Consider the following 24,234-nt stretch of genomic DNA (forward strand, 5'->3'; position numbering starts at 1 on the left):
AGCTCAGCTAGCTGCAAGTCTGTCTGCAAGTGGTTCCAGGCTGCAGGGGCAGAGAACATAAAGGCCTGCTTGCCAAGTTCAGTGCCAACCTTGAGGACGGACAGTAACAGGGTGTCATTTGAGCGCAGGCAATAATTTCTAGTTTTGATGGAGACATACCCACAAAGGTAAGATGGAAGCAGACCAAGGATGGACTTGTAAATAAAAATGTACCAGTGAGTAAGTCTGCGCAGCACCAATGAGGGCCACTGAACTCTGGTGTATAGGGTGCAATGATGTGTGAGAGCTTTGCAGCCTCTAACAAACCTCAGAGCGCTGTGGTACACAGTATCCAGGCGATGCAAGCATTGGGCAGAGGCATGCATGTACAGCAGATCGCCATAATCAAGCAGGGGAAGAAATGTAGCTTCTATCAATTCTTTCCTGGCAAAATAGGAAAAGCAGGATTTGTTTCTAAAATAAAAACCTAGCTTAAGCTTCAGTTTCTTAACTAGGTTTTCGATGTGAATTTGAAAAGTTAGACATTCATCAATTAAAATACCTAGACATTTGTACTCTAGTTCTAGTTCGATCAGACTGCCCTGCAAAGTTAAGATTTTTGGACGATAATATAAAGTCTTCCTAGCATTAGAAAACGGCATCAATTTAGTTTTGGAGGCGTATAACACACGTTTCAGATCAAACAAACGTGACTAATAATAAATAATAAAGGGAGCTGATTGGTCGAGGCGGGTCGCCGCTTGTGTTTGTTTATACAGCAAAAGTTGCCCACCTTCAGAAGGCAGCCATTCATTATTCATCATTTATCCCTAATAATAAATAATAAACATGTAGCCTACATTTTCATATACAATAGCCTGTTATATTCATATAGCCTATCACAGTGGTTCTCAAATGGGGGTCCGCGGACCCCCAGGGGTCCGTGGCACTTTGCCAGGGGGTCCGCGAAAAGTTTTCAAGTAATTTTTTTTTTTTTTTTTTTTTTTTTTTTATAAAATGCTACATGTTACTTATTCCTTCTCAAACTACTTCCTACATGGTGCTAGTCTATCAAAATATCTTGGCTGTCATTGATTGTGTTGCATAGTGGTTTTCTGTACTGTTGACAAATTGTGATATTGTAAGTCGCTTTGGATAAAACAAAAGTGTCTGCTAAATGACGTAATGTAAATGTAATGTTTAAAAAAATATATATATATATTTTTTTTTTGCAAAATCTTCATAGTTCAACGAAAATAGTTTATGCTTTAAATCTAAAATGGTTCATGGATTACATTCTAATAACAAACCTATCAAATTAAAAGTCAAGCACGTTACCGTGGAAACAATTAAGCTTAGCCCAAAATCACAAATCAGAATGAGGGGGTCCCCGGTATATTTTCTATCTTGTAAGGGGTCCTTGGCTGAAAAACATTTGAGAACCTCTGGCCTATCATACGTTTTCATAAGTTTCTTCTCCCAAAGAAAATTACAGGGGGCGCTTAGGGGGAGCTGGGCAAATTCTTGGGGGAGCTCAAGCGCCCCCTTGCCGCCGCGCCTGAATATCCATGGTGGAAAATCCAGATTCACATTGATATGTGGAACCAAACATGGTGAGCGCATGAATGGCTGGCTTCTGAAGGTGGGCAACTTTTGCTGCATAAACAAACACAAGCGGCGACCCACCTTGACCAATCAGCTCCCTCACTTTGAAAAGAGTGGCAGAAACCAAGCGGAGCGCTAAAGTGTTGTTTTTTGCCAGGGAACCAAAGTAGCTCACTATTTTCAAAGCTTTGTGCAACCAACCACTGCAGAAAAATCTACGATCCACTGCGTTGCCGGCGATGAGTGTAGAATCGGTGCCCCTTCATAGGAAAATAGTGGCATTTTCAGCCGACAGGCACGCGGCACACAGAAACACACACAAGTGGATCTGTGAAAGTAAAAATCAAGGAGGATGGTTAACTTGTGCTCTGCAATGTGTCACGCATGCGCTCCTGGCCTCACGCACACAAGCAAATGCATGTTCAGGCACACAACACGTCCGACACTAATGTGACACAAGGTCCGGTCTGGATTGATTTGTAGTTCGGTCCGCATCTGGACCGTGGTCCGGAGTTTGAGTCAAGTCAAGTCAAGTTTATTTGTATAGCCCTAATTCACAAGCATGTCCCAGAGGGCTTCACAGAAAATACATCTAGCTAAATCTAGCTGACACAACAGTAGCAAATTACAGAATAAAGATAACACATTGAACAATTGATAGAGAAATATAGAAATATAGGATAGAGCAGAGGAGAGAGCAGGAGAAGGGAGGAGAGCACGGGGAATGTGAGAGAGTGATGGGGTGGGGAGGGAATGGGAAAAGTTGGAGAATATAGGAGCAGGGGAAGGGGGAAAGAGGAGAGAGCAGGAGAGGGGAGGGAGAGCGGGGGGATGTGGGAGAGAAGAGAGCAGGGAGAGGGAGGAGATGGGGAGAGAATGGGAAATGTGGGGGAGGAGAGAACGGAGAAGGAGAGGTGGGGAAAGTAGCAGGGGAAGGGGGAAGGAAAGAGAATGGGTGCCATGCTTTAAAATGGAATGGATGCCATGCTTTAGAAAAGTGGAGTGGGGGGGGTTCGGGAACGGGAGGAGGTGGGGAGGGAGAGCAGGGGGAGTATGAGAGACTATATGGAGAGAACAGGGAGAGGAGGGCTAGCTGACACAACAGTAACAAATTACAGTAGTAATAATAACACATCGAACAATCATATGACACACATTTTGCAAACGGACATATGTCGATTTCTTTGCAACCAAACTATGCTTAACTTAATTTGCTGCAAGCCTTTAGTAGTGAATCCCTTTGCCAAATAAACACATACTGTAGAATGGGTGCCATGCTTTAAAATAGTGGCGGAATAGTGGGAGGGGATAGAATGGGTGCCATGCTATGGAGTAGCATGGGTACTATGCTTTAGAATAGTGGGGGAAGGGGGAAAGAGGAGAGAGCAGGAGAGGGGAGGAGGGAGGGAGAGCGGGGGGATGTGGGGGAGGAGAGAGCAGGGAGAGGGAGGAGGTGGGGAGAGAATGGGAAATGTGGGGGAGGAGAGAACGGAGAAGGAGCAGTGGGAGGGTGCAGGGGAGGGAGAGCAGGGGGAATGTGAGAGAGGAGAGAGCAGGAAGTGGCAGGGAATGGGGAAAATTGGGGAGGAGAGGAGGGGAAGGAGCAGGGGAGGGGAGAAAGAGGAGAGAGCAGGAGAAGGGAGGGGGGAGAGCGGTGGGATGTGGGGGAGGACAGAGCATGGAAAGAGAAGAGGTGGGGAGGGAATGGGAAATGTGGGAGAGGAGAGAACAGGACTTGAGCAGGGCTTGAGAAGCCCTGTTCCTATCCTGTCATGTCCTGTCCTGTCACATCACATCTGGTCAGGTCATATCCTGTCACATCTCACCCTGTGATTTCCTGTCCTTTTATGGCTGTTATATTATATTTTGTCTTAGTCTGTTATGCTTTACTCGCCTGGACTCTTTTCTTCTCCAAACAAATCACTATCAGAAAATCTCCATAATCGCCTGCTGTCTGTGTTCCATTCCTCGCGGTATAAAACACACTTCAGATACAGGTTCACCCAAAGGCTATGACCTGGTTAGGCCAATTAAGTCTTAGCCTGAAGTCAGTCAATTAAATTCATTATTTTTAAAATCAAGCTGTTATTTTTACCATGAGATCCATTGGGTCAAGTACTGCCTGAGGTAATGAAAAGCTGGTAAAAGTTGCAGAGTATGAAGAGTCCCCTTTTAATGCTTTTATAATGCCCACCCCCTCTCTCTGTGTGTGTGTGTGTGTGTGTGTGTGTGTGTGTGTGTGTGTGTGTGTGTGTGTGTGTGTGTGTGTGCGTGTGTGTGTGTGCGCGCGTGCGTGTGTGCGTGAAGAAACATTATTATTACTCCTTTGTGTGATGTGTTAAAGGTTTGTCTGTCTTCCCCCTGTGCAGGTGCTGACCCCAGAGGAGCTGACTAAAGCCCAGAAGTCAGTGGCGTTCGGCTGCATCAAATACGCCGACCTCTCCCACAACCGCATCAACGACTATGTCTTCTCCTTCGACAAGATGCTGGACGACCGGGGCAACACGGCCGCCTACCTCCTCTACGCGTTCACCCGCATCAGGTGAGCAGGCGTGGAAAGAGTACCAAAGAGTACGTCTTGAACCAGATCCCAGTCTGCCTAAATTGGTTGATAAAACTGATGAGGAGAGAAATAGGGATGGAGATGACAAAGACAAACATCCAACCAGCAGTACAACAAATGTTTTGACTTGCTCATATTTGGCGATGAAGAGGGTGACATGACTCGGAGGCGGAGCTCTGTTTAGGTTTGGTCTAGTAATCTATTAATCGAGCTGCATCAGTGTTACCGCCCAGACTTCTTGAATCTCTTAATCACTTCCAAATCCAGAGCTTAATTGTTCGCTTTGGGACATTTAAAGTATATCTGGAAAGTTCAATTGAGTTCTTCACATCTTCAAAACTGATCAGATTTTTCCTCGTGTGTGTCCTCTCTGCTCTGCCCATGAAGATAAGCCCTCCCTTCAGTATACTGTCATTACCTGTATCAGATGAGCCTGGGCTGGAGGCGAGAGGGGTTCATCTTTTGGGGTAGCTGCAATCTGCGAGGGCCAATTTCTCTGCTGCCTTTATCCCTGCAACTCTCTGGGCTGATCCCATTTCTCTCCAGCCCCTCTATAATATAATAATAAATAATAATGATTGGATTTATATAGCGCCTTTCCAAGTGCTCAAAGCGCTTCACAGAATCATTATTCGTTCACACCATTCGTACCGGTGATTCGAGAGCGTGGCAGCCACACATCGGCGCTCAACGGCCCCTCCGACCACCATCATTCATGTCTACATTCATACCAATCATACGAGGCAAGGAGGGTTGAGTGTCTTGCCCAAGGACACAACGACAGCAGCTGGGAGGGAGCGGGGATCGAACCGCCAACCCTTGCGTCATTGGCCGACCCGCTCTACCTACCTACCTACCCTACCTCTAAAGCCGCCCCTGGAGGCGGGGGGCTCTCCGGGCTGATCCCATTTATCTCCAGCCCCTCTGGAGGCGGGTGGCTCGGGTGGCAGAGCGCCCAGTCCTCTCCAGCCACTCTGGAAGCGGGAGGCTCACCAGTCCCTCTGGTGGCGGGGGGCTCAGGTGGCAGAGCACCCTCTGGTGGCGGGGGGCTCAGGTGGCAGAGCACCCTCTGGAGGCGGGGGGCTCGGGTGGCAGAGCACCCAGTCTGCACCAATATGCTCTTGGAAGAATGGGGAACAAGCCGTCTCACATGGGAGGATTACTGCTCCCGCATTCAGTCAATGGAGTGCTCGATTTTTTTTTCACCCTGGAAGTCCACTTCTGTTTTCACCCACCAGGAGGCGCAAAAACACATAGTCCGTCAGTAGAGGGTAACAGTTTATAGTGTTTAGACGTCAATAAACCGTAGGCTATTTCATTCATTCATCTGATGTCAAGTGGATTTGAGAATTATTGTATTGTATTGTTTGTTGTATGTTGATGCGGAGACCACGCCACAAGCACGTCACACACCAAAAGAAAAGAAAAAAGATGACACATGGCACTGACCAGGAGCTCCGGGAACCGTAGCCTATTGTGGTGTGCTCTGCAGGAAAGGTACACGGCCCCGGTCACGTTTGTGCCTTTCTCGAGCTGCGCTTGCCTGCCCAGACAGCGCTCCCCTCAAACAACTTGACGGTGCCATTGTGCCAGCTATGCGCAATGCATTTGGAGACGCGCATTTGGAGACCAGCTCATGGTGAGCTGAACGTGGGTTGGTTAAAAATGTGTGTCAGGAGTGGGGAAAATCATAGGCCTACCGTTTTACAACTGAAGAAATTTTTGTCGAAATGTATTACGCCTCATTGCATGCTGGGAGATGTGTGTCTCTGTGTGGCGTTTCGTACAGTAGGGGAGGGACGCACACAACGTGCTGCTGCCAGCCTCAGAATCAGAAATTTATAATACCCAGGCTACCCACCTTTTTTGACCACGAGCACTGCTCCACAGAAAATAAGGAGCTGCATGACGTCAATCAACCGTATTTGCAACAACAAAATAATATAGCCGCAAGCGGCGATGGGCGGGGTTCAAGCCTTGCGCAAATTGAACACCTAATAGTCCTTGAGGCAAATTTGAGGAGCACGTTCACAGTGAAACCGCCTCGGAGGCAAGATGTAAGGTACTTAGCTGCAGCTAGTCTCTTAAAACAGACTGTCTCATCTACATCCGGCGAATGCAGCTAAACAGTCTGTACGTTACACCCCCAGAACATGCACAAGGAAGTTGGGGAAAAAAACCTTCAGACTGGAAGGAAGTTCGACAGAATCCGACCAATCACATCTGCTGTGTGTCCACGGAAAAATATTCTGATTGGACTAATGAGCGGAAGACCCGCCTTAAGAAAATTCTGATTGGACTAATGAGTGGAAGACCCGCCTTTCTGCTTCCCATTCCGGTTGACGCATGCTTCTCCCCCACGAATTACAGACGGTATGGCGGAAGCATTTGAAAATTGCGGAAATTAACTCATCTGTTCTAAGAGACTAAGCTGCAGCCGCATCTAAACGACACACAACGACACAACTCACACCCTTTCTCTCTGGGAAATTGGCCATGATGTTGTTTGTGATTTTCACAAAGTCATACATCAAGGACAGGCTGATAAAAATAGCGGGGACATGGCCATTCATTTCCGTTTCTTAGAAAATGTCAACTTTTCTCTGATTGGATCAAAATTGGAGCCGACCTCAAACTATCCAATCAGAGAAAAGTTGACATTTTTTAAGAAAGGGAAGGTCCAATGGCGATCCCTGTAAAGGACTATGTATTTTTTCACTCCGAATCCAATGTCGCCATCCGTGAGTCTGTATGAGTTACGGTTGCGGAGATACGTCCGCCCAGCCTGCAGGACTACAGGAGAGAGATAGAGGACAGTGGGTGGTTGGGGGTTTCAAGTCACTGAACAAACACTCTATTTCAGTGATTGCTGTCAGAATATAGAGCCATTTAACACTTATTGGAACACAAAAACATTGCTGAATGTAGCTTTAAGTAGTTATGGGTCGGCCTATGTGAGTAGATGCGGAACGTCCCAAGGAATCCAGGTGAAAAAAAGTTTGATTATAGACCCTACGGTTCAAAAGTTATGAACAAAAACATAAAGAGGGCTGTTATAGCGCCACCATCTTGTCAATTGGTGGAATTTTTTCGTGGATAGTAAAAGACCCCTCTGTGAACCTCCCTAACAAGTTTCGTAGCTGTACCTCGTATGGTTTCTGAGATAGAGCTAATTGAATGCGTTATTTTTCTCAACATCATTCTCTCTACCCAACATGCAACACTCCTGCTCAGAGTTGCTCTTAAGCTCTATTTATCTGGACAAATCTCACCGGATTCCTGTTTCCAGTACAATTTTAGCATGTGGTTTTTAACAAAGAAGAGCTGGAGCTGCTCAAAACATAATATGCAAATTAGAGTGAGACCATGAGTGATATACCCACTGTGATACAAGTATAGGTTTGTCTGATGCCTACATAATAGCGTGCGTGCGTCAAGTCAAGTGTCAAGTGTCATACAAGAAGGTAGGCTGGCCATAATGACAATGAATCCGCACTTCCTGCCGCCCTTCAAAATCAAACAATTTAGAAGGTACAGGTACTGAATGCTGCTATAGCACCCCCTTTTGGTCGAATTGCACAAAATTTGACACGCATGGTCTGGGATGGTCTCCGAAGACCTCCTGCAAGTTTCGTGAAGATTCCTTCATCGGTAATGAAGTTATGACAATTTAGCTGATAGGCCACGCCCTCTCACAACTTTAACGATCAATATCTCCGAAACGAAAGTAGATTTTCAAAAATCCAAAAAGCACGGTTGTAGAGCTTGCTCCAAAGATGCTTCCTGGCGATTTTGGTGGAAATCGGTCCAACGGTCTAGGAGAAGATGCAAAAAATGTGTTTTCCAAACTTTTCCAAATATCTCAACAATTTTCCAGACGGACATTGAGGGTCCTTATGGCAAACTTGTAGAGCAGGTTCACCTGAACATCTGTGAAAAAAAAGTTTGAAAATCGGAAGTTATTCCTTTAACGTAAAACCGTGGATTATAGCGCCACCTTCAGGCCGATTTGAAAAATCTTTCTTGAGCAGCTACCAGCCAACAATATCTGTCATTGGGCCAAATTTCAGGTCTCTGCCATTTACCAACTCACGGGAATTTGCGTCGGGGCAGATGAAAAAGAAGAAGAAGAAGAAGAAGAAGAAGAATAAACCGGCACAAAAACAATAGGGTTTCAGCCCCTTCAGGGCTTGAACCCCTAATTACCTACTGGTAGACCTATAGGCTATCAAAATAGCCTGTTGTTTGCACTAGCCTACTGTTTGTTTTTTAATACAGCTGTTTTATTAAGAATGAGAAACTTTTGTTTCTCGCACAAATAAAATTCTTGAATGATAATCTACTGCTGATCGAAGTTTGGACAACAGGGTTTTGTGAATGGGGACCAGATTAGATCATGTGAAAATACCCGGGCCGGGGCCAGCTGCTTCTCGCATCATATGGGTTATAAAAAAACAGTTCAGTACACTTGTACATTACTTCTACATTAAATCGTGTTCCTAATATCCAAGAAGCAAATTTTTTCTATTTTGTATTTTGCCTTTTTTATCCTATGAAATTCAAGTCAAACTGACAATGTGTTCCTCATCGTCCTTGTACTCCAAAAACAACAAAAACAGATCATTACATCACAAACAGATAACACATCATCTACACTGTAAAATGTGAGACAATTTATGATTTATTTTATTTCATATATATAAATATATGCATGTGTGTGTGTGTATGTATACATATATATATATATATATATATATATTTATATATATATTATATATACATATACATGGATATTTGATGGAGTTTGATGGATATGGATATCCATCAAACTCTTGGGCTACTTCTGCTCTCACTCAGAATGTCAAAATATAAGCAATGTGATATATAGTGTTTGAGATATTAACGTTTGTTTGGCACAACTCATACTATTAACTGCCGCGGGGTTCCGCATTTCTGGGTGGCAAGTGAATGGTTTAGCAGTGGAAAGTGACTGTAGGCTACTATAGATTCTGGGCAGATGGTCATGATTTTTTTGTCACAATTGGGACCTACTGTACTGTAGTTTTTTTTTATGCTTTTTTATACAGCCTGACGAAGACCAGCGAGGTTGAAACGCCTTGCGTTTTGTTGCCCGTGCTATTTTGTTTGAAGATGTACATTGTTAGTAAACCTGTTCAGTACACTACATAATAAAAAGTCAAACTGACAATTTCTTGGCTTTTAATTGTTCCAATATGAACTATGCCTTTTATTAAAGCTTTTTTAATTATTAGAAGAGTGCCTTGGTCTATTTTTTCTTTTGACAATGTGTTCCTCGTCCTTGTACTCTGTATGTAGGCTACAACAAAAACAGATCATTACATCACAAAGAGATAATCACATCACACAGAATAATACTTATATTCTGTGTGATGTGATATTATATATTATTATAATATATTATAAAATATTATATATATTATAATAATAATTTTTTATACTCATAAAACGTGAGACAATTGTCTCATGTGTGTGTGTGTGTATATATATATATATATATATATATATAATATATATATATATATATGTGTAGTCTATTTTAAAGGCCTTTGGCCTATGCTCTTAACTGCAAACTGAGCAAGCTACAACAATAAATTAAAACAAATATAGCAGCATTATTGTGCGCCTAAGTAAAGAAATCCACTGTCTGGCACGCCTATATATTATTTATTTATTATAAAAAAAACTATTAATAAAATGGCTGGCTGGTCGGGACTTCATAGAACTGATCCACTGCATGTGGAAAGTTTACTTTTCCTTGGTGAGGTCTCTCCGGTCACTTAAACTGCTTCTGGGAATGGGGGGGAAGGGGTCGGCAGGGTGTAATACAGTATGTGTACAGCGCGGTATGCAGAGATGAGGAGGGGCCGCTGGCTGACAGTTCTCTGTAAAGATAAAAAAAAAAGAAGACATTCATTACTGCTTCTCTTCTTTATCTGCTTCTCTACTTTACGTCTATCTTATTAAATCACAATAGAGTACCGCAGGGATCATGTATTTGTGTAGGCTTTATGCAGAAATCGCCGCCATTTGGTTCTTTAGTGGAAAAGTCAATGGGGTTTTAGAATGGGGATTTCACTTAAATGCATAAAATAAGGTCTGTGCTAACAAAGGTTTGTGGGAACGCGAAGTTGGGTTCAGCAGGATAATCTTTTTTCTTTTCAGATAACACTTTTATGCCTTTTGAAGCACACACACACACAGCTGACATGTTCTCTCTCGCCCTCCTACCCAGTGCGCAGACAGTGATGGACGCACATACATTTGCATATATGCCCCAAGATGCAATTGGGACGTTTCATAACTTCACAAGAAAGCAACCAAATCTACCTAAATAAGTGGTAGATAGTAATGATATTTATTTTACCAATATTTAAATGTTGGACCAAATAAAAAAATATTTTTGACTATATGACTTAACACCATAACTGTAAAGCACATTTTTACAAGGGGTATATATACAACACGCAAATAGAACGAGTTATAAGCATGCCTGGGAAATTGGGAGACTGTAGCTGGGTTTCCATCCAAATGTATCGCAACTTTTAATCGAATTTTCAGAAAGTCGGCAAAAGGAAATGCGAAATAATGCGCGTTTCCATCCACTGCTATTCTTCGAATTATAGAGCTGTCAATCACCTCGTGTTTGAGGCTGTCTGAGCTGCTGATCAGCTGCTACCCGATATACAGCTCTATTAAACACATCTAACGTTATTCATTTATAGTTTCTTGATTATCTACAAGTAGACAAAGGTACCATAATGCCATTTCTGGATTACCAGGTGTGACTTGGCAAGCATAACGTTATAATCCACGGAGCCGATAGTAGCCTAAGTGAATAGCCTACAATTTAATTCAATTCTAGAAGTGAGTCGCACTCGCACTACTGCTACTTCTGCTACTTCTGGACTGATACCTGCAGTGCTCTATAGGCAGGCTATAGGACCCCGCAAAGCCAAGGCTTTAAGCTGCTCGCTACAGTGAGATACACATTATGGACTATGTGCGCCCCTAGTGGTTGAATGCCATTATTGACATCTCAAACCATTTCAAAAACGGCACCGCAATGTCAAGGACACAGTACTGAAAAAAAAGTGTCACGACGGGAGTGACTGCATCTGCAGATGTTTGTGGTTTTTTGTCTTTTTCTTGTTGGACAAAAAAAACGAATAAAAAAATATCAACAAAAAATGTAAGCACCAACTTTGGACTTCACACTTTTATGTAATATTTTTTTTTCTTTTATGTGTTGTTTGTATGCTGCTTTTATCTTTATTAGGGGTGTCACTGCACACAAAAGTCCCGGTTCGGTACGTACCTCGGTTTTGGGGTCACGGTTCGGTACGAATACGGTACAACCGAGAAAAAAAGCAACAAATCCCAAATTCCGTTTTTTTCCCTTTGAATTTTTCTGAATTCTGTGTTTTGCTTTTTACCATCAGAAATAGTGTCTAATAAGTGGGCATGAATAAATGTCCACAATTTAATAAGATCTAGGCAATCCACACAAAAAGGTTTTACTATTCAAAGTGTGGGGTGCGCCCAAGCCCCCAGGAATAGCGCTGGGCTGTGAAGCCATTTGAACATGGTGGCGAAGCTCTGTATTGCAAGTCACGTGACGCCATGCAGCCCAGAAAGGAAAATTCCCATCCACTTGCATGGGGACCCCGGCAGCTGTTAAACCCAGGGGATTTTTTTCCGGGTGTCACTCAAAGTATAAAACAACTCTTTTAATTATCAAATAATTTTTTATGGGGCACTTTTTTCTTCAGTAGCCACTAAGAGCTGTATACGGGTGTATTTTCTTCTTTTAATACATCCATGGGTGGGAGACGTCATGGAATACGTCATGGCACACATGCGCACTTCGCCTTGGGCCGCATGGTCAGGAAGTAAAACCAGGAAGAAACCCCCCCCATGCTGGCTTCATGCACCAATGAGCAGCCTCCGTCCGAATGCATGGGTGGGCGTGGCTCGTCCCCTATCCAGTTCTTTTAATACATCCATGGTTGCGCCTCCCTCTCAGATGTCTGTATTCCAGCTGTTTGACAGGGAAAAGGCATTTCCCCCCACTTTAATCTTGTACACAAGTTTGTAAACGGAGTGCATGTGGAGTAGCCTAATACAGCCACCCACCCCTCCCCCGCTGTAGTTGTCAGACAGTGGGGTGGGTTTCACTTTCCTAAGTAAGTAGGCTAACGTTAGTGGATGCGAGTTTTGTTTACCATAATGATTACGTTCGGTCATCATAATGGATTATTGGAACATGACAAGGAGTCATCCCCTCTTCCTCACCGCATCTTGCTTGTCGTCTCACGTGATGTAAGTTGCTTGTTTACAAGTTAACAGCTTTGTCGGTGTTATGTAACGTGTGTAGCCGCGACGCGCAACTATAAAGGAAAGTCCTTTAATATAGTTGCGCATCGCGGCTATGTAACGTTACATTAGTAAGCTTACCTCATTGGCTTGATGTTGACAGAATTTGCAAAACGGCTTATTGCCTGAGTCACAAAAGTCATTAGGATACTGCTCTAACTCGCTTTTTTGACGACAGTAAAGGGGGAGCAGCTGGACGCTTCAATATTGTTGTGGTTTAGTAGCATGGAAGCTACAGCTTGTAAACAGCGACCCCCAGTAATGTTTCCTCTCCACAAAACGTTCCATTCAGTGAACGCCAATTTCTATGGCCCTTGTGTTGTTTTGGTGTGTCTTCTCATGGCGTTCAAACAGCGTTTAGGTGCTTTGCCACCACCTTGGATTCGACGTATTCGTCGTGTCACTTCATGCACCGAACCGTGACGCCCATACTGTGAATTCACGGGACGAATACATGTACCGCGATACCCCTAATCTTAATGCTGCTTTCTTGTCCAGATACCCCTTGAAAAGAGATTATAACTTTCAGTGGGACTGCCTGGTGAAATACTGTAAACGTTAAACTGATTGAACTGTCAAAAATATTACAGGCATATAACACGTGACTGGCATCTTATTAACTCATTGAGTGCCAATGACGTCGATCGGCGTCAAATCAAATAGTAACGTAGAGTGCCAATGACGTCGATCGGCGTCAAATGCGTTTTTTGACGGTGGGACGTGGATCAAAGCCTCATGCATCTCCTGTAAAAATATTGTAGCTATTGAAGGTGTATAACCTATTTTACGGACCCATTAGGTGGCGACAGTGCTCTCCAGATTAGAGAAAGTTGAGGAAAAACAGCAGAAAAAGCCGTGATGAAAGAGAAACCGATGCATGAGCCAGAGCGGCACAGATTGCTCTGGCTGGAGCTAACGTTAGCTGCGAACAGCAGCCAATCCGCTCCCACAACTGAGCCCCTCTGTCTCTGCTGCATAGTTTCTCCACACGATTAGCCGCCAGAAAAGAAAACCAAAGCCAAACCATTCTCATGAGAATGGTTTGGCTTTTCGGTGGGAGCCGGCGCACAAGGCGGAGCGCTCCGAAAATAGACTCTGGGTGCAGGCACTTTGAAACGCGCAGCAGAAAGCCTAGAATCGGACGCAGCTTCATCCCAGCTCACAACCGAAACCCCAGAAACGCAGACGAACTCAGCGAGCCCGATCCAGACTCCCCCGACGAGCGGCCGCCATCCAAACGTGGATCCGCAGGCAGCAGAGCCTGCCATAGCAGGCAGCAGAGACTCGCCTGACACACGCAGCAGCCAGCAGAGCGAGCAGAGCCACCAGAGACACTCCCACGGAGGAGGAGTTTGGAGTTGAGGGGGGTGGGGGTGCTGTTTATTGAAGGAAATTACTGTTCAGATGTTTCAGGTCAGAAAATATTAGCTTCAGAGTCAGTGATTTGCTTGAAATGCTTCATTTCACAAAAGGCTCGTTATCTCAGCTTCTAGATGGAAACGTCTGTTTTTGGTGAAATCAACCTATCTTCTCCGGCTGATAACTAAAGAACGGAAAATGAGATCAATAAACTTTTTTTTGCTGATGATAGAAGAGAGTCTCATCGTTCTTTGGGCGTGTTCGGTGTTTACATAGTAATATCACACAATATTCTGTGGGCCTCGAGAAATCACTGAAAACGCTCTGAAACTCTGGTACTGGGAGCGTCCGTTCTCCAAAAGTGGCTGGCACTCAATGAGTTAATGTTGGCTGTGACTCCCCACAGGTCCATCGCGCGCCTGGCCAACATCGACGAGGCCACGCTGAGGAAAGCGGCAGAGACCACGGAGGTTATTCTGGACCACGACCGGGAGTGGAAGCTGGGCAAGTGCATCCTGCGCTTCCCCGAGATCCTGCACAAGATCCTGGACGACCTGCTGCTGCACACGATGTGCGACTACCTGTACGAGCTGGCCACCACCTTCACCGAGTTCTACGACAGCTGCTACTGCGTGGAGAAGGACAGGCAGACAGGTACGGCCAAGAGGGGGACCTCCCTCCTCCACAGGCTGGTCATAGGTCAGGGTGAGCAGGGATTCAGTGCCTGACTCAAGGACACTGTAGGAGGGTGGATGCCTTCAGACCTGAGGGCTTGACTTAAATGAACATCCATTACATTGCCAAACGAGTTCCCATAATGCCGATTAAGCCAATCAGTACCAGAGTTTTTAATGTGTTGTCTGTCATTCCCACGCTGGCGTGGAGCAGGCGCACCAGAGACTTCCGCCTGGCCGAGACTTCCGGTTAGCCCTCTACTAACTTGAATGGGTGCGGCCAGAGATAGATAACTTAGAAACACCCCACTCCAAGCTCTGCCCATAGTAAGAAATGGCACTCTTCCAGTCTCCTAAATGGGCGTGGTCATCAGCTTGTGATTGTCTTGTCTGTCAATTAGGGGTGTCGCGATTTCGATTCTGAATCGAAAATTGATCGAAATAAGCGTTCGATTTTGATCATCAAACTTACAGGCAGGATCGCGATTCTCCCAGACCAGTATTATTTCCCCCTCTCCACCCCACTTGCCCGCATGCTAAGTAAAAACAAACACACCTTTTCAATGAGACACAGCGGAGGCGGAGCGACACAGCAGCTGAGCTGAGCACAGTCCATGAGCTGAAAACACCGGTAGGCTGCATCTAGTGACATTCTGATTCTGTCCTATTAATGGTCTTGTCTTGGCACATGTCTGAATTGTTCGTTTTTTTTAATCTGTCATCCGGGGGGGGGGGGGGGGGGGGGGGAAACGTCACGCACAGACGTGTGGGGCGGCTTTAGCTCAGGAGGTAGAGCAGGTCGGCCAATGACGCAAGGGTTGGCGGTTCGATCCCCGCTCCCTCCCAGCTGCTGTCGCTGTGTCCTTGGGCAAGACACTTAACCCTCCTTGCTCCTGATGGTGTGTAGGCACCCTGCGTGGCAGCCTGCCGCCATCGGTGTATGAATGGGTGAATGTAGACTATCTACTGATTGTAAAGCGCTTTGGATAAAAGCGCTATATAAATGCAGACCATTTACCATTTACCATTACAGACACCTTGCACACTGAATCCAATGCGTTTTATTAATAAGGTTGTCGTTCTATTCGCAATGCCAGACAAATATTTGTCCTCTCCTGTATGCACATTATTACAACATGACTAGGTCGGTGACAGGCAGCAGGGCTGACTGCAGCAACAGTGAAATGGACTGGGTAGATCATGGCAGCAGGTCGGGGAATGGTGCTGTATTGCAAAAGGACAGGGATCCATGCTCACCTCGCCAAAGCTGGCTGTGGTGCGCCGTGGCCGTGCAGCACCGTGCCCCGGAGGGAAGGCAGCAGAGAGGTGCGAGTGAGTGAAGCGAGCAGTGTATCTCCAGCTGCCTGTTCGTTCAGCCGCTCCTCTATCTCTCTCTCCCTCCCTCCCAAACACGAGTCAAACAGCTCGCAAAAGGTTTTTAACTGATGTGAAAAACACAGAAAATTGAACCTGTTCCGAAAACTTTAATGACGGCCGAAATTGACGGACTCGTGTGTCAACGATGATTGACACAAGTGAGGTCGTTATTTTTGTTTACGTGTGTCAATTTCGGACTTCTTGTGTAAAGACCATGTAGTCTATCCACTGTTTACTTTGTTGTCAAATCAGTTATATCTTTTGTGGATTGTCCTGAAATGCTTTGGCAATTTTGTTATTGGATACATGCCAGTGAATTTAATTTAATTGATTGTTTATTTGGTATTGAAATAATGGCAGTGTGAATTAATTTCATGAGTTATGGAGATGAAGATGGATGGATTTATTATTGCGTGCATTAAATCATCATTTAAGTTTGACCATATGGCCTTAATGTGGTACATAAATGACAGTTTAGCAGGGCATAAAACCAATGATATGTTGCTGTAAATCAAGACTTAGAGTCTAACAAGGGCATAGCCGTCAGTGTTGGACAAAAAAAAGAAGAAGTGTAGAATCGAGAATCGAATCGTGACTTTAAAATCGAAAGTCAAATCGAAACGTGGATTTGGAGAATTGTGACACCTCTACTGTCAATGGTATGAAACTGCATTGGCTGACCAGTCTCCTAAGTGGGCATGGCAGTGGGGAAACCTACGTGGCAGAGACACAGGAAGTGACTGGATGTTGTAGATTTTGCAAATGTTATTGGACCGAATGTATCAAATTCTGTGAAAGGAGGGTTGTGTGATGCTCAAAACAATTTATCCGCTGTTTTACAGCCGCAACAGTAGCGATCGAGTAACCTACAGAGCACTCAATATAACAAACTACAGTTTTAGGATCACTAAATCTGAAAAGTGGTGCTCACTGCTCATTTGTGAATGAATATCTACAAAATTCACAGTTTCATAAATGTTTGTTAACCACAGACCTTTCAGGCATTTAACCAAACTCCCCATACAAAGTGTGCCTGGGCACGAAACAACCTTTGCAATGTCAAAATGTGTACCATAAATTCCGGACTATAAGCCGCACCTTTTTTCCCGTTTTTTGGCCTTTTTTGGCCCCTGCGGCTTATATAACGGTGCGGCTTATCTATGGATTTTTTCAAAAAAAAAAAAAAAAAAATCTCTCTTTTTTAGCACTCTTTCTAACTATAAATCCTATATATCTATAATAAGTTTTAATTTCCTCTCTTGCCCTCTTTTCACCACACTGTATGACACTGTGTGCACTGTAAAAAACAACACAGGTGGTGTTGTGTTATGTTGTTTTGTTGAAATGTTAATAAATGGGAGCTTCCTACCTGTAAGCTACCCTTACATATGGTAATTAAACATTAAAACACAATAAAAAAAAATACCATTAAAACACCCGAGGCTTATAGTCCGGTGCGGCTTATATAAGAAAAAAATAGTCAACTTTGCAGGTGCGGCTTATACACCGGTGCGGCTTATAGTCCGGAATTTACGGTACATCGATACTGTAATACAGTTTTTGAGTTAATTTAATTGCCTGCCAACCACCATTAAACTAAACGAAGAAGAATGGAATTGCCTCACGCCCTCGTTCACTTCATTTCTCATTTGGTCAATTGGTTGCTTGCTAGGATGACTGAACGTGCAAAGCGGTATATAACTTATTCTCTTTATAAAAGCAATACCAGTTCTGTTAAGAATTTATTGCCATCTCATCTTTCCGCCAAATAATAGAAAAGTATTGATAGCGGTATCGATAAAGGATTGAAAATGGTATCAATATCAATAAAAAATTAACCATCCTATCCCTACTTGTTTGTACAGAAAATGTTTCAGAGGAGGGAGGAGAATTCATGGAAGAGCTTTTTTCCAAGCGGAGACATTTCAGTTGTAAAATTCAAAGGGGCTGTTGTCATCTCGTTCTTCCTCCCTCATTAGCATCTCTTGACCCGATCTCCACTCGGGCGCCTCCTCCCGTAAACTCGGACACCTCAGCCTGTTTGTGTAAATTACTGTCTAATTTGTTGCCGTCCTTCAATTATTCCCATTGATGCTCACGGCCCTTTAACGACCCGCCTGTTTAATTGGCCCTCTCTCTCCCGCTCGTTACGAGCTTCGTCCGTGTCGGTCTTTGCCTGGCGGGCAACAGGTCATGGATGTCACACACACACACACACACACACACACATACACAGATGTCCAGGTCGTTGGTTTTAATGGACGCTGCTGTATGATGCAACGTCATTAACTCTGCTCTCCCTGCTTGTCTTCCTCTGGCTCCCCTCCTGTCCGTCTTTCTCTGATCTTCCCCTTTTCTCGCATTCTCTTCTGTTTAGCTACCAGCAGCTCGAGTCACTCTGTCAGTCAGTCTGTCCACAAAAAGTTCACCACCCTTTAGTGGGCACAGTTTTGGCCCTAGGAGGCTGGACTGTGTGTGTTGTGCATATGTGTTCATACCAATTGGATAAAAGTGGGCGATGGTGGGCAAATTTCTAAATGCAGAGGCAGAGTAGGGTGGGCTGCCCCTGCGATCCTGCATTTCAGAAATCGCAGCTATTGCGAATTCGTGCTTGTTTTTCTCTTCCTTTCTGTCGATCTCTCCCTTCCTCCCATGTTCCTTCCTCCGCACCTCTCACTCTTGCCTTCTCTCCATTTCTTCTTTTCCTCTCCCCTCTATCACTTTTTGCATTTCCCCCTTTCTCACTGTCTCTGTCTCTCCTTCTCTCACACTCTCTGTCTCTCACTCGCTCTCTTTTTGTCTGCTCTTTCTCGCTGTCTCTTTCTGCCTCTCTTTCTCTTTTTTTCTCTCTGTCTCTCTCATTCTCTTTTGCTCTCTCTCAATTTCAATTCAATTTTAATTTTAAAGTGTCTTTATTGCCATGAAATCCCGGAGGACATGTTGCCAAAGGAAACATAATCATTGTAGTAAACAGAATTTAGAATGATGAGCTACAGTTACATGTTGTTTATATAGATAGGAAAACATTCATTTGAATAATAATGAAATGTAAACAGACACATACATACAATGAGCTCAGCTGTTGTCTCTGACTGCAGCAGCTGAGACAGACTCTTCTCTTCCTCTCCAAGTACAACCCAGTGTTTCCCCTACCATTCTACAGGCCTGGCGGGCAACGACGCCCCCCAACAGGCCAGGAAAAAAAAAGTTAAAATTTTTCTTTTTTAAGATGTATTTCCTGCTCTCCCCAAATTTTCAAAAAACCTTTATGGCATATTATTACAATACAACAATACTGGTGTTGACAAATCATTCAAAACAATAAGCATTTCGCTTTTAGGAGCATCGTGCCAGCGTGCGGCGCTGTTCCAAAACGTGTCAACATGTGTCATTGCCTGGGAAACGCACATCCCATAATACAACTGTTCGCATCGCATCCCATAATAGTATGATGATACTTGGGATGCCATTGCGAACATAGATGCGAACAGGTTAGCTAAAAGTTTAGCGTCGCCAGCGAGGGCCCCCACTGTTGCGGTCGGGGTACGTTTCGAAATCCCTCCAAGCCTGAAACATTTTCTATGGGAAACATTGCAACCGCTATTTTCATTTCCTTAGAACAGAGGGAGAAGTTTGGAAAGTGTTTTTGAAATTTGTTTATTCTCTTATTTACTGCATTCAAACAAGAACTGTGATTCAGTCTCTTGTAGTTTACTCTCTCTCTCTCTCTGTAGGTGAGGTGGTGAAGGTGAACATGTGGCGGATGCTGCTGTGCGAGGCCACGGCGGCCATCATGGCCAAAGGCTTCGACATCCTGGGCATCAACCCCGTCCAAAGGATGTGATGTCACAGGACGTGATGTCACAGCCCCCCCACCAATCTTCCATCCACATCCGAGTTCGCCAGATTCCAAAACAGAAACGTAGGAAGAAATGAAGATAACAAATCAAATCTGAGCCTCGCTCAATCACTTCACTGCCGACACCCACAGGAATTGAAGAGTTCACTACACTTTCAGCATGGTATAGTCAGTGTTGGGGAGTAGTGAACTACATTTCTCAGTAGCTTGCTGGTAGTTCTATAGCAAAATTACCTGACTAATAAGTCATACCAATAATTATGCGTATGCAATTATAGCTTATTGATTATTAAATGCCAATCAATGGGACTTCAATTTTATACAACAGTAGCTTTGCTCAACTACTTCCATGGTGAAGTAGTTGGTAGCTTCCTAAGCTATGCTTTCAAAGTAGCTTCCCCAACGCTGGTCATAGTTTACATTTACATTCAACATCTAGCCTACAGTAATCTACAGATGTCACTCGTTTCATTTGTCTGGTTCACTGACTAATGACTTGTCTGGCTAAATAAAGGTTACATAAACTAAAAAATTAAACACGGCGCTGTGGCAAGAAACCTTGGGGCTGATGACTAGATAACTGCCTTGTGCCTGCAAAGAATGCTCACATGTCCCACCTGGTGGTTGTTCATGTGTACTGCAGCTAGTGCTGAAATCAGCTGGATAAGATAAAGGGGGACTTTTACTTACTACTTTTACTTTTACTCTTCTATCTTCATCTGCCACTTTTCGCCACCGTGGGCAGCTTTAAATGAAACAGGTGGCATCTGTAGAGGATCCACTATTATGATTTTGAAATTAGATATCCAGTGTGCTGTCAGTCATTCTGTAATTGCAGAAATCACGGTGGATATCTCATTTTAGAGCGAGACTGTTCATTGTTGCTGTTGGAACTAATTAAAAAAATATGATATACGATGGCCTACACAGGAAAGAGAAGCCTTTCCTGCTGGATCTTCTCGCTGCCAATCTCAGGACCGCTTGTGTCAGTCTCAACATGTACAGTAGGTGGTAAACATAGATCCTTGTGGGAAAACGTGCAAAGTTAATTTTTTTGAGGGTCATAAACGGCATTAAACTTTGAAATATTCATGAATCGGGTTGTCAAAGTTTTTTTTTTTTTTTTTTTTTTTGTCTTGTCAGGCGACAAAGCCAAGGTAACTCCTACCAGTGTTGGGAGCAGGGATGGCTGGTATCAGTGGGCTAGGGGTAGCCTGGGTAAACCCAGCCTCCACGTGACCTCTAGGCTATGTGCTATCAGTCACGTGACTGATAGCACATAGAGGTCAGGTGGAGGCTGGGTTTACCTAGGGGTAGCCTGGGGGGCTATCATTTCCAATAAAATGAGAAAATTATTATTATTTATTCTTTACATAAATTATATTAAACAAACTTACAATTGGTTGTTTATGTTGGTGGAACATATAGAGCAGCAACAGCGCCATCTATAGTCACAAGAAATTAAATGGGCTTGCTTTCTCCAGCCCAAACACACTACCCTCAGCCTTCAATCACCTTCGTAATAAGCAGGGCCGCGGGAAGTAGGGGTGCTGCAGGTGCTGCAGCACCCCCTAGATTTTTTCAAAAATGTAATTTTACAAATGTAATTAAAAATATTTTGCAGTGCACTATGTTCCTTTCTTGTTTAAGAATGTTTCGGGAAATGAAAATGTAGCCTATTTAAATGGAATTATCAACAATAACAATCAAGGAAGTTACATGCTTGTAGGCTAGAGAAGAAGAAGCGCGCATGCACGCACATGTTGTGTTGAACCAACCAACAACCAATACGAATTGTTTAATCTGGCAATAAAGAAATGTGAACTTGACATGCTATTTTAATAGCCTACTCAAAAATGCACCTCCCACTATACAGCAAAGAGAGGAGTCAATGTTTCTTGATATCAGTCACGTGACTGATAGCACATAGAGGTCAGGTGGAGGCTGGGTTTACCTAGGGGTAGCCTGGGGGGCTATCATTTCCAATAAAATGAGAAAATTATTATTATTTATTCTTTACATAAATTATATTAAACAAACTTACAATTGGTTGTTTATGTTGGTGGAACATATAGAGCAGCAACAGCGCCATCTATAGTCACAAGAAATTAAATGGGCTTGCTTTCTCCAGCCCAAACACACTACCCTCAGCCTTCAATCACCTTCGTAATAAGCAGGGCCGCGGGAAGTAGGGGTGCTGCAGGTGCTGCAGCACCCCCTAGATTTTTTCAAAAATGTAATTTTACAAATGTAATTAAAAATATTTTGCAGTGCACTATGTTCCTTTCTTGTTTAAGAATGTTTCGGGAAATGAAAATGTAGCCTATTTAAATGGAATTATCAACAATAACAATCAAGGAAGTTACATGCTTGTAGGCTAGAGAAGAAGAAGCGCGCATGCACGCACATGTTGTGTTGAACCAACCAACAACCAATACGAATTGTTTAATCTGGCAATAAAGAAATGTGAACTTGACATGCTATTTTAATAGCCTACTCAAAAATGCACCTCCCACTATACAGCAAAGAGAGGAGTCAATGTTTCTTGATATATGCCATTCAGATCAGAATAATTAGTCTAGTCATAAGTTTGCTGATAATATTTCTATCATGTTAAGTCTGTGTCATGTTAACTGGTGTATTCAGAGCAAATAGGGAGATATAGAGCATTATCATCATGCTATACATCTCCCTCTTTGCTCTGAATGAGTGAGAAAAGGAGAAAATACTGAATAATTACATCACAACAGTATCCTATTGTTAATTTAAAATTAGATATTCCTCTAAATATGGCAAAAAAAAGTAAAAAAAAAATGTCCCTTCCTCCCAGCACCCCCTGCTTAAAATGACCTCCAGCGACCCTGGTAATAAGTGAGTGACAGGTGTCTGGCACGCCCCCCCTTGAGCTGCTGCTGTCTAGGGCCCATTTGGGCTAAATTCATTCAGCCCACCAGGGCCAACCTGCCACTGACTTGACAACCAATGACAGCTCGAATGAGATGAGAAGTGAGAATCCAGCAATGGTGGCTGTGAACATCATGAACGAGGTAGACTATTTAATTTCTCATCCATTTTCCGTGATGTCTGATGGGGAAAAATAGAAGTGAAGGGACAAACGACAAAATCTTAAGTTTTGTGTTACGTGGTTTGAACTTGGCTGACGCTACAACAGCTGCTCGTTAGACATCAAAGGGAAAAGACGTTGACAGCTCTCTCTCTCCTCCCAATTGTGTCTGATAAAGACTGGGACTGAAATCTGTGGGAATGTGTTGGTTTTGCATGTAGTCTGTTCTATCATGTAGCCTACATCACACCATTCTTGCATACTGTATCTTGTTTTTGTTAAAATGGCATGTGCTAATGTGTAATGTGTAGCCTACAGAGAAAAATAGTCAATTATTATCATTATTATCAGCTATTGATGGTTATACTTTTTTAGCCCCTCCACCCAATATCACCACCAGCTGTCACTGGTTGGGAGGGTTTCGTTTAAAATGTATAGAGCACTGCAGGAATGAGTCCAGAAGGTAGAAGTCCTGGACTTCCTGGATCTTCCGGGGAAAAGTCAATGGGGTTTTAGAATGGGGATTTCACTTAAATGCATAAAATAAGGTATGTGGTTAACAAAAGTTTAAGAAACTGCTGCCTTTGTGTCAGAACGATAATCTTCACAAATGTGAATCACTGTTATGCCTTTTGAAGCATTCTCTAAAAATCGGGTTTAAAGGAAATTTACGTTTCAAAAGTGATTCATTTACATTTCAAAATTCATAAAAGTGGTCCTGGTTTGTGAAGATTATCCTGCTGACACAAAGGCCGCATTCTAAAAACCCAATTGACCGTAACATCCAGGAAGTCCTGAGGCCAATACCACGAATGGAGGATAAACATCCAGGATCTATCCCTTGATCTGGTTTGGCTTAAACAGATGAAAGCAATCAAGCTATTCGGTACCACAACGCCGATTATCAGCTGGGTCTGTCAATTTGGGATTTCTTCATCCAGCTCTGAGCTTGTGCACCTGAAAATGCTTGTCAAGTCGCAAGTCATCAAAACAGGGACTCGAGTTGACTTGAGTCCAAGTCACCAAGTGTCAAGTCCCCATCTCTGGAAAGGGGAAAATGAAAAAATGTAAGAATGAATCATGAAAATTAATGAAATGTTAAAATAAATCTGCCCAGGAGGCACTAATTGAAACTTTTTCACTCCATTTCTTATTTTGTTATTTATTTATTTTCTTCAAAAGGTGGGCATTCATTCATTCATTGCATAATATGCTATAGTTTTTTCTTTCAGTTTTCTAAGCAAAATGTAGTCGGTTGAAGGGGGTACTTGGATTCAGAAATCAGTGAAAGGTGGGTACTCAAGCCAAAGAAGTTTGGGACTCACTGCACTACAGAATG

The 24,234-nt window shown here is 43.5% G+C and overlaps 1 protein-coding gene across 1 annotated transcript in view; it reads left to right on the forward strand.

The window, feature by feature from the left end:
* The window catches only part of rars1 (arginyl-tRNA synthetase 1), a 200,847-nt gene extending 176,835 nt beyond the window's left edge, over positions 1-24,012 (forward strand). The window contains exons 13-15 of the mRNA XM_083647781.1: positions 3,954-4,126; positions 14,328-14,575; positions 19,707-24,012. Of these exons, the coding sequence (XP_083503907.1) occupies positions 3,954-4,126; positions 14,328-14,575; positions 19,707-19,816 (531 nt within the window). The 3' untranslated portion in view covers positions 19,817-24,012. The remainder of the gene's footprint in view (positions 1-3,953; positions 4,127-14,327; positions 14,576-19,706) is intronic.
* Positions 24,013-24,234: the final 222 nt, after the last annotated feature.

Source organism: Poromitra crassiceps (assembly GCF_964638095.1).
Source record: "Poromitra crassiceps genome assembly, chromosome: 1".
In the NCBI taxonomy this organism is placed as follows: domain Eukaryota; kingdom Metazoa; phylum Chordata; class Actinopteri; order Beryciformes; family Melamphaidae; genus Poromitra; species Poromitra crassiceps.